Here is an 11465-nt window from a genome sequence, read left to right as displayed (position 1 = left end):
AATATTTTTAGATCTCAAGTTTTGGGATGTAATCTTTATAATCATGGAACAAACTCAAAAAAAAAAAGAAATTAACTCTCTATGTGCTGAAAAAAATAATATCTCAAGATTGCATAAGAACCGTCCAATTTTTAGAGCAGAAGTTCTAGATGTTTAAGAACTCAAAATCCAAATTTTTTTCTTTTAAAATAATCATCTACTGATACTTTGACGGATCTCAATATTTTGAAGCAACATAATCCTCCCAAAAAAAAATTTTGCACATGGGGGTTGTTGTGCAGCATGCTCCTGGGGGAGCATGCATGCGTGCTCTCCCATTATACCTTTACATCATATGAAAATGGTGAGAATCAAAGGCGCATTATGCCTTTATAACATATGGAAATGGTGAGAATCAAAGGTGAGAGATCCAAGGTATATGCTCTTAGTGATTTGGGTCACACTAGGCATAAACATTCACTTTGCACTACATGCTCTATATTAAAGAGCGAAGGCAAAGTGGTCAAAGCTAAATTATTCATAATTTCAATGTTTGAAAAGTCGGACTTATACCTGGACAACAGGCTTTTTGAGCTTTTATTAGTTTCGCATGAGGTTTAGGTCATATGTTCTAAATTCCTTGTGCCAAGACTTGGTAAGCTCAAATTACTTTCGGGCCAGGCTCACGCTAGCACCAGCTACCTCGAGCGCTGACTAAAAAAATGTATTTTAACTATACAATACATATATTAAATATTTTTTATATTTTTACCTAGGGCCCATGTGCCTAAGCGAGGTTGATTTTCGGTCCGAGGTTGGGCTCATGCCTCGCTATCATATTGTCGGACCCTAAAATTTTCGGTCCCGGCTTGCCAAAGGGTACCCGTCGCTTTTCCAGTCCGAGATCACGCCCGTACCCTTCGCTTTTCCAGTCCGAGATCGCACCCAGGGTCGGCTTGACTACCTAGATTTGGCCACGGACCAGGTGAGTTCACTTGTCGAGTTTCAAGTCTGCTAGATGATGTTGAGTCTAGCTTCAATGGCATTCGAAAATGAAAAGATCTCAAATTGAGATAAATAATTTTATGATTTCAAAAGAAAGCGTTTAGCTATTAATCAGCAAATAACAATTAGATATAGCTGAAAATAAGGCATAACTATATTATCTCTAAAGATTTTAAAAGATTTAAGTTTGGGTGTGGTTTCCAACATTAAACAATCCAATTAAGCTGCACTTCCAAATTTTTTGATAAAATTTTGGTGTAAAAAATTATTAGGATTGTCTGAAAATTTATTTTCTTATATAATTATAAAATTTTAAACTCCAAAAATACTTAAAATCAAATAAATCCATAAACATATAAAAATCTTGAAAATAGACCGTCTAGATAATGTGTTGCAAGATGCACTACTCTTAGGACTCAAAATCTTTTTTTTCTTTTTTTTTCATATTCATATATCTCGACGTCGAGTTGATCAATTAGAGGGTTTTTAAACATTTAAAACAACATTTTTCGATGGATTTTTGATCTTGCAACCTTATATAAACTTTTTCCATTAAGTTTTAGAGTGAAAAATAAATGAGTAATAAACAAAAGTAGATCTACAAAAATCAAACAATGCAAGATTGTAGATTGAGCCCAAGACTATCAAACTTCAACAATCAAATCCCCAAGACTTTCATGATGTTAGGGTTCAAATCACAAAGATATGAGGCTCACCAAGAAAGTCTTGAACCAAAAATCCAAAAAACAAATTCTTGAAATAATGCAAAAATTGGTTTCCGAAATCTCAATATGGGTTTTTGGAACTAAATGCACATGCAAAATCACATCTAGTGATCAACTTTCGGGCTTAAATACATTCAAAACAAGCCTCAAAATTAAAAAAACAACTTTCTTGTTTTTAGCAGACAAAAAAAGAAGGAAAAGGAAGCCAAGAAGGAGAGAGGTTCGGTCGCCGAGTCCTACAAGAATCGAGCATGGCTCAAACTTGGCCAACTCGGAGAAGAAACTCGACTTGGTCAGACAGTTCATCACTGATTTTTTTGACATTGACTATGGCTCTCCATATCATCTTCGCATCATAGAGAGATCCGATCTTTTTGATGCCTCGACATAACGTCCCACCCTTCACTTCATTCTAGCCGTCGATATATCAAATTAAAAAAAAGAAAAAGAAAAAGAAAAAAAAAGAGAGGGATAGAGATTGAGTCTTTTTGTGTCATTGCCAAAATTGAAGAGAGACCCATGTTTTCATCAATGTCACTACTTACTTCCTCATGCCCATATGAATGCCTTCATAATGAACCTACTTTTAAGACACATAGTTTCCTCACCACAAGCATCTTATCAACTCATAACAATTAAGAGAGAAAAAGAGACATGGAAGGGGAGAGGGGTAGGTGTCATGATCTGCAACACAACAATGAGGAATAATCTTCTCTGTGAAGACATACTGTCCATTTACTCCTTCAGGTAAAATCTAGGACCTTAAATTTTGGGATGTAACCTCTTAAAATTAGCTTGCAATATTGAAAATAAGAAAAGAATTTAATTCGTACATTGTATATATGCCCCAACCCTAATCATGGATCGTCCAATTTTTTGAGGGTAAGATATCAGTGTTCAAGCACTCAAGAGTTCAATAATCTCTTTTATTTTTCTTTTTCTTTTTATTTAATTTAATCATCTATTGATTATTAGGTGGATCCCAAAATTTTGTACTAGAATAAATTTCTCCCTAAGTGAATCACTTTCCTGAGCCCCAAGTGAATCTTTTTCCTGAGGGAGTTAATGTGCAGCATGCTTCTATAAGTTTTTGTGAACAGATTTGGTCCTCCGGGACCATACTATCTCTCTAACGCATGCTTCTAGATGAGAGAAGGGGGCATTGTGGTAACAATGGGTGGAGAGAGACGTCTAAAGCCAACTATTTAATGTTGTGTAGAGAGAGAAAGAAGAGAGAGAAACCACATGGTGGAGAAAGATTTCAATTTAATGTGATTGTGAGAGAGAGAGAGAGAGAGAGGGGGGGGTTTTGTAACATGTCAGGGGCGGGCGTGTTATGAGTCAATTCCGGGTGAACGACACGTGGGATGCCGACACTCTCAAGCGAACAACATCACACGTGCACATCAGGATAGTGGAGCCACCATTCTAGTTGATTGCATTCTTTCCAACTTATTCTCTCTCTCTCTCTCTCTCTCTAGAGGTCTTTACTTCACACAATTCAATTCTCTCTCTAGCTCAAATGACCACCATAAGCGGCAGGGGTGGCAAACGGGTTAGGTGCGGCTGGACCATCCGGACCAAGACCCGAAAACATATTGGACCCGCACCCAATTGGACCTTTATTGGATTTGACTAAAAAATATTAAATATAATTAAACGTTATATTATATATATATATATTATTTAAATATTATAATTAAAAATAAATAGTTATATTTATTTAAATATTATTAAAATATTCAATATTCAATATTGTTTATATAATAACACTATTCGAGTCGGATCCACATGGACCAGGACCTGAACCCAAACCCGAATAGAGTTCGGTCTAATATTTGGACCTGAACCCGACTGGGTCTGATTCTTGGACTCGTACCAAATCCCGTGTTGGGACCAGACGTCAGGTCCTAGGTCAGGTCCGGATTTTAATACATTTTTGCTGATTGGGTGCCCATTTGCGGAGCATTTGTGGTTGTGGGCACGGAAGTTGCTGGATTTTCATTTCAGGTACCACAACGTGGTTCCAGTCGATGCAAAAATGGTTAACACTGGCTATACCCAAGTTTGAAGTTGTCCTGGGGAGGTCCTTAATGGTGGCCACTGTTTTAAGACCCTGTGATTATCAATCCGGATTGTTGAGTCAGTTGGGAATCGGTCGAGGACCAAACTGGATGGAAAGAGTATAGCCCAGTTAGCCTAAAGCCTATCTTTTATATATATATATATATATATATATTTTTTTTATTTATTTATTTTTTTTTGTTTTTTATTTTTGTTTTTTAAGCTTTTAATATTTTATTAAGTCTTTTTTAAATCTCTATCTCATACATCTATATTTTAATTTTAATCTTATTTTATTTATTTTTTTGATTTTTTTAGATTACATTCGATGACTGATCCAACAATCCAACTCAAATCTGTATGTAAACGACGCCCCACCAATCTGAATTTTGAAATACTAGTGGTGGCTATTATGGGATTGCTAGGCAAGTAGTGATATCGCTAGGTAGTTAGTGTTGATTAATTTTTAAGGATGTTGGCCATTGAATGTTTATCCCGACGGCTAAGCATTCCACCACCTATAGAGTGGATAAACTCAATTTTGATGAATTTTTTAAAAAAAACGTTAGTGCAGCAAGTATTGGAGGTCTGGTGAGAGATCATCAAGTAATTCTTTTGATCTGTTCTGTTCAAGTCTTAGAGGGGTGGCTACTACTATGGAAGCTAAACTTAAATGTTTTCCAACACTTAGATCTCATTGTCAAAAAAATTGACATAATATTTTTAATTTTGAGATTTTTTTTTTTTTTTTTTAAGAGCATGAAAAATTTGGAAATTTATTGAAATCAATCTATGGGTTGAAGCGATTACGTACCAAAATTTGGGTGCTATGCGGGAATATGAAATCATTTGGTTTCTTTCTTTCAATACAATTACATTAATATACAAAAAATAAATAAATTCCCTTTTTTCCAATTAATTTGTGACCAAATTACCTCTTATAAATTATTGAAAATATATTAGAATTGAAAGTCATTCTTCACTCTTTGACTCTGTCTCTAGCCAAAGATATCTCATTTCCCACAATTAGAATTCAAAGGTCAAATCCAATCATGTTGAATGAGTTTAAGGAGTTTGGATCCATTCATTACTTTTGGGTTTTCATTAAACCCACTTGCTCTATTTGCTTGACCCAATCTTGGCATCCAAAAACTCTTTTGAACCCCAAGTGATCCCTAAAAGATGCCCCAGCCCTAAAATTGAAGAAAATAAAAAATAAAATTAGTCATCCGACCGGGGATAAAATTAAATAAATAAAAAATCATGAGAGGATGGAACCTCCTGCTTAAATTTTGCAAAAAAAAATTTGGATCATATCGTAGTACCGAAAATATCTTTGGGAATTACTGTAAATTTTCCATAATATTTCCACCGTGTTTGAAAGTTTGTAATCACTTATAAGTTTTCAACGGTAAACATGATATCCATATGTCTCATAATTGATCTATCAATCGACTGCATTTACGTATGGCTTTGATGTTGGATGGAGTGGTAATTGACTTTGAAATTCACTTTAAGGAGAAATATATTGAAAATTGCAAATTTTATGTACCGTGACATAAAATTTAGAGTCTTGACTCCAAAATGGCTAGGGGATGGATTTCCATTCACTGTCTGATTGGGGTGATTCCGAGTCAGATCTATGCAAAAATGTACACAATAAGCCTATTGGGGTGATTCTGATCTGCTAAAAAATGTACACAATAAGCCTTTTTGACTTTATTTTTTATTTTTTATTTTTTTACATCACGCCCAGTCAAATGTGACCTCATCCTATGGCCACGGGAACAACTTGTGTTCAAAGACTCAATGATTCACGTGATTCTACAATTCAGACCAAGTATCGCATTTTGCTACGTTCTTCATCATACACAATAAGCCTACAAAGCTTGGAAAAGCAGAGGACACCAAATTCCTAGCTCTCTCTCTAATAGAAAACCCACAAAACATATATCTTCTCCCTATGCTCTCTCTAGCTGAACCGCATTTCTACATATGCGGTCCACAAAAGTGTAAAGCATCCATCTTAAAGATGGATGCAAGTAGGTGTTCCATCTAAAAGCAATGGAAACTAACTGTCCAAATGTTTTCTTATTAGAATTGTTATTTCTATTTTTAAAATATTTATTTATTTTTTCATATTCATGATCTTCATGTTAGAGATTACATGTCCTTAAAAAATAAGTCTTAAAATCCATCTCAAAAATAGATTTATTAAGAGGCCCGCATTTCTACATATGCGGGCTTGGCCGCATAGAAACCAGGTCCTTAAAAAGAAGTTCAAAAAAATAAACACTTATTAAAAAATAAATTTATGTTACAACTTTTTCTCACCTGATTTATGTGTATTTGGAAAAGATTGATGAATGTTTTTTTTCATAAATCCCTATTTTTATATTTTCTCTTTCTTTTTGGACTTTTTAAAGTGCCCCCAACTATATATCTGTTTTACTAAATCCATTTTTCTAGTACTTTTTAAAGCTTATTTGTATGCCTAAAGATTGTTTTTTGTTTTATTTGGCTTTTAACTTATTCTTTTTGAAATTTTCCCTCATTTTTTTCAATTTGTTTAGAGCTCTTTAGGCTTATGCATGACTCAAAATAGTCCGAAGGCCGAGTAACCCCCCTTGGTCAAGGGGGAGCTCCTCGCCAAGGCGAGTTTCTGTACACTGTTAAAGGCTTATAAATTATCATTCACTAAACCATTCTTCAGGGATTTTACTAGGCAACAAAAACCATAAATTTCCTCAAAGACACCTTTGTTTTAGTATGACTACAAGAAACCATACCTGTCAATTGATTGAGTAATTGAAAACTGCACCAAATATGTACTTCAAGCATTGTATCCCATATGACTCTTAACATACTTCGCAGTATCAAAAAGTATAAGCTAGCCTAGAGGCTTTAAAAATCAGAAGCTACAAGCTCTAAAATTGGATACGAAGGCAGCTGCGACAGATTTTTCTGTTTTTGGTTGTACCGGTGCCATTGCGTCCCATTTGGCCCACGAGAAGTAGCAAGCAGGAACATCAGATGAAACATAGACTGTTGTTACCACATTGTATCCTTTCCTATAAGAAAGAAATATGATGTTTATCACTAGATCAATCAATACTATCAGAGTACATTGTCATTCTTTTTTCTTTAGTCCCTTTATTGGTTCCTATACTTTGTCATGTTCCTCAGATTATTCAGAAATGATATTCAAGCTTTCATTCTTGCAACTACCCGTGCTTATACATGTGAATCCATGGAGGCTCATCATTAAGTAATTCTCAAAAATTAATCAATATTAAAATAGTCCTTTTTATCGAATATGGCCATCGATGGGACAGAATATAAAACGGCAAAGATATGTATGATATTACGACAGGTTTGTCGAAAGTATTGACATGGTTTACTACTACAAAAAAGTAACACCTGGCATATATCGAATATGGCCATCGACGTGCTTTTCTAAATTTTAGTTTCTTGTGTCCAAGTTTAGACATGCATAAAGAAATCAGACACCCATGTACATAACTTTTTGACAAGCAAACCCAGAGTTCGGACATGTGTGTCTAGACTTTTGATGCATGTATCCAAGAGCTAGTTTGGATGTATGACATTTTCCAGATTTGTTATTTAGAAGGGAAAAAAGATCTAGCTGTAGGCTATGGCAATTTGGGAAGGGCCATATAATTACAATTCTTGTCCAACTCGACTGCCTGCTCAATGAGAGGGGCGGACATCGAACCCTAGTTGAAGCTCAATCTGCGCCGTCAGATCACATTGCTAATATATATGTATTCTTCTTCTATGTAAATTATAACTATCAACAATTCACCAGTTATGCATTTGATAAGAAAGAGCTCTCTCATTCCTGCAACTTGCAGTGGCTATTTCATTCGTGTGATTTACAACGATAGGCAACAGGAAAAAACTAATATGCTGAACAAAATAAACATAATGTTGAAATTTATAGTGATGGTGTAATTATTGAACAAAGCCACAATTTAAGGAGCAAAAACATCCATTAGTGTTTAATATTGTGGGGAGAATTCGCATATTATTCGAGATTGAGAATGGAATATTAGGAAGGAGAAAACTTGCTCATTTCACTTGCAGAGAGATTTTAAGGAAATTGGAGTGGATAAGGAATGAAGAAGAATTCAAAATTGGTTCAAGGCTCTCCTTCACCACCTTCTTTCGAGGTTTTACGGCCTCCATTTTCTCCTTCACTGTGATGGGGAACCCTCAACTTCTTCTTGTTCGGCTCTATACACTCATCTTCACTAATTATCTCTGTTCCTGTTTTCTTCTCCTCAGTCAACTCCTCTTCCATATGTTCCCCCTCTTCAGTTGTCTCCGTGGTTGATTTTTTCTCCCTTCTCCTTGTCCGTTATCATTACCCTCCTAAGCCCCTCTTGCTCTTCCTGTTCCTCCACCCTGCGCATAATATCTGGGTCCAATTTCCCTCTTACAAGCTTTTCGAGTTTCACCATGTGTGTGTCTTCCTCCATTGCATCACTCGAGCTCTGCAATTTCAGCGTTGCATCTTCGCATTTTCCTTTCTCTGTTGCTTCTCCTGAACTATTCAATTTCAGATTTTCATCTTCGCATTTTTCTTTCTCTTTTGCATCTCCTAACCATTCAATTTCAGATTTTCATCTCTACATTTTTTTTTCTCTGTTGCTTCTCCCAAACTATTCAATTTCAGATTTTCATCTTTGCATTCTTCTTTCTCTGTTGCATCTCCCGAACTATTCAATTTCAGATTTTCATCTTCGCATTTTTCTTTCTCAGTTGCTTCTCCCGAACCATTCAATTTCAGCTTTTCATCTTCGCATTCTTCTTTTTCTTCTGCATCTCCCAAACTTTTCAATTTCAGATTTTCATCTTCGCATTTTTCTTTCTCTGTTGCATCTTCTGACCTCTTCAATTGCAGCTTTCCATTCTCAGGTTTTACTTCCTTGGTTGCATTATTCGAGCTCTTCATTTTCAGCTTCACGTGCTGATTCAGGAGCCTCTCGCATGCCACATTCTTCACAGCCATGGCACTATCCTTCGACAAAGCCCTCATAGGCAACATCAGCACCTCATCAGGGTCCTCACCTTCGGTGAGGGAGCAAGAGGCTTCCCCCTCAATTTGCTTAAGTATATCTCTGTCTTCTCCTGTTACACTCGCCATAGGCCTCAAATCGATCTTATTGCACAACACAGAAAAAGGCTTACTTGCAAGAGGAGGCCTCAACCTCCGGAAGAGGGAGACCTGTTGAGCAATACTACAACCACATGTCCCTAACAAATCCAAGATGAAGAGCACTGCTGCCCTAAGACGAGCGACGGCCGCCAACGTCTTCTCCCCCTCCTCCCCATCAAGGACATGCTCAGAAATCTCGATCACTTGGTACCTTAAGTACTTGTAATCTGTCTACCCCACCAAAACCATTGAAGAATCGACCTGTAGAGGCAGAGTACAAGTAACAATCTCCCTCAAGAATGAGGTTTTCCCGGCCTTTGGGCACCCAAAGACGAGAAGGGAGTTGAAATTAGGGTTTACAGTAGGAAGACGCACCATGCATTGCCTGGCTCGCTCTAGGTACTCCAAGTTGGCCCCTATATCCACAATGAGGGTGCACAATTGGGCCACTGCAGCAACCTTCATAGACTTGATCTCCTCGAGCTTGTGCGCCTTGTTTAAAGGGCTGGTGTAGGCATTCGAGATCTTTTCGACTGCCGTTATCGCGACAGACAAAATATCCAAGTGTTCACCATATAGGTCCTTGGCCTCCATGTCCTCCATGCCATTTTCGCCCTTCTCCGGAGAGTTGTCATTTCCATTACCGCTATCACCACCATTACCGTCGCCATTATCATCTCCATTACAATTATCATCGCGTTGCATTTTCTCCTCATGGTTGTTTTCACCACTAAGATTATCGATGTTGTCACCTGTATCACCACTGTTATCACCAGTATCATTACCATTATCCTCGAGTCGCATTTTCTCCATAGTGTTGATTTCACCATTACGGTTATCAATGATGCCACCATTATCAGTATCTTCACCATTATCGTCAAGACGCATTTTCTCCTCATAGTTGTTTTCATCGTCGTGATTAACAATGTAGCCACCGCTATCATCACCAGTACTATTGCCATTATCATCAACATTACCATTACCATCGAGTGGCATTTTCTCCTCATAGTTGTTTCTAATTTCTAATTTCGTTGTTACAATCATCAATGTTGTCACCATTGCCATGACCATTATCATCGAGTCGAAGTTTCTCCTCACAATTGTTTTCACAGTTACGATGATCAATGTTGCCACCACTATAACCATTGTCATCACCATTACCATAATCACCAGGTAGCATTGTCTCCTCATAATTGTTTTCACCATTACGTTTATTGATGTTGTCTCCAAAGTTGTTCTTTTTGTTCTTGCTGTTGTCAGGGAGGAGCTCAGCATAGAAAGGGCATAGATATTTTGATGGGGGGAAATCCCTTGTGATAGCATGGAGGATGCCGAGCATGTTCTGCGCAGCGTATGTGACCTTGTGTGTGTAAAAACGCGCGTATCCGCCTAACGGGGCAGGTCTAACCTGTGTTGTTTCCAGGGGTTCACGATGGTGGTGAGGACGATGTCGAGAAGTTATTCGCTGGACGACACCGCCATTATCTTCCTGAAATGTTAAACCACCATCGCTTCTCTCTCGATGGAAGCACTTGAAAATAGCTTCACTCTCTTCTCTCTCAATGGGAGCACTTGAAAATCAACCTGGTTTCTCGCTCTCTCTTCTTCACTTCCTCCTCTCCGTCTCAACGCGAGAACCTGAAATCCCCATGGTTTCTCTCTCTCTTTCTCTCTAAAAATGGGAGAACCTTAAAAATACAGACCCCTCTCTCTCTCTCTCTCTCGCTCTCGCTCTAAAACCTGAAAAACGAAGATGGGTACTCTGTTTCTCTCTCTTCTCTTCGATTCGATATGATTTTTCAGCTCTTTCTCATCCTTTTCCCCAACCACCATTGAAGGGGGGAAAAAGTAAATATTACAGTAACTGTCACGTCCAAATATAGTAACCGAGATATTCACATTCCATTTAGGCGAAACTTCCTATGTGATCCCAGAAAAAGAAAAATCTGTGAGCCGTTGGATCTAAAGGGAAAGCTGAGATACCTCCAATCAAACTGTCACAAAATTGGGAACCCTTGCTCCACATTCCCTCTCTCTCTCGTCCAAACCACTTAACATCTCCGAAGAAATTTTTGTTCATTTGATTTTTTATTCTCCGAACAAAGAAAAAAACACAATGAATAGCAGATCGATGTAAGAAATGACTTGCTTAATTAGATAAATCCATTGGTATTTTTGCCTTTTGACGGGAAAAAATAAATACAGTCACAAACATGGCTATGAGTAATGAGATTCTTCTCGTTATTGTTAGAGAGAAAAAGTGAGAGAAAAAATGGGATGAGAGAGAGAATATGGAGCGCCAGATAGGCGGGATTTCTAGGGCAAGAATTGGACCAACGGGTTGGGTTTAAGTACAAGTATTGGACCCAAACACTATTTGGATTTGGGCTCCGTCCATGTAGGCCCAGCCCGATCAGACCGAATTGTGTTATTTTGTAAATAATATTTAATATGTAATATTTAATTAATATTTAAACACATATAATTATATATTTTTTGTTATAATATTT

General features: G+C 37.2%; 1 protein-coding gene and 1 pseudogene across 2 annotated transcripts; both read right to left on the bottom strand.

Annotated features, from left to right (window-relative positions):
* Window positions 1–5519: 5519 nt before the first annotated feature.
* Window positions 5520–5640, bottom strand: LOC148778938 (5.8S ribosomal RNA; annotated as a pseudogene; the record flags this gene model as incomplete).
* Window positions 5641–6431: 791 nt separating this feature from the next.
* Window positions 6432–10278, bottom strand: LOC148778937 (uncharacterized). Of its 2 annotated transcripts, none has more exons than XR_016047917.1 (2): window positions 7956–10278; window positions 6432–6844 (listed from the first exon to the last, which is right to left on the bottom strand). XR_016047917.1 is itself a non-coding variant. In XM_088856156.1 (2 exons), exons 1-2 carry the CDS (start codon window positions 10276–10278, stop codon window positions 9187–9189), a joined length of 978 nt encoding a protein of 325 aa, XP_088712282.1. In that variant the 3' UTR covers window positions 7610–9186. The 2 variants fall into 2 exon arrangements, 1 of the variants encoding a protein (XP_088712282.1); XM_088856156.1 differs by lacking the exon at window positions 6432–6844 and having other exon boundaries at window positions 7610–9216; window positions 9331–10278.
* Between the last annotated feature and the right edge of the window lie 1187 nt (window positions 10279–11465).

Source organism: Amborella trichopoda, chromosome 13 (assembly GCF_054954075.1).
Source record: "Amborella trichopoda isolate Santa Cruz 75 chromosome 13, AtrichopodaSantaCruz75HAP2 v2.0, whole genome shotgun sequence".
Classification (NCBI taxonomy): domain Eukaryota; kingdom Viridiplantae; phylum Streptophyta; class Magnoliopsida; order Amborellales; family Amborellaceae; genus Amborella; species Amborella trichopoda.
Note: the sequence above shows the minus strand (reverse complement) of the source record. Positions and strands in the feature narration are given on the sequence as shown.

Coding starts and splice junctions, on each gene's coding strand:
- LOC148778937 (XM_088856156.1), bottom strand. CDS start 10,278: ATGCTATCACAAGGGATTTCCCCCCATCAAAATATCTATGCCCTTTCT. Junction 9,217..9,330: donor AGCGAGCCAGGCAATGCATG/GTGCGTCTTCCT, acceptor CTGCCTCTACAG/GTCGATTCTTCAATGGTTTT.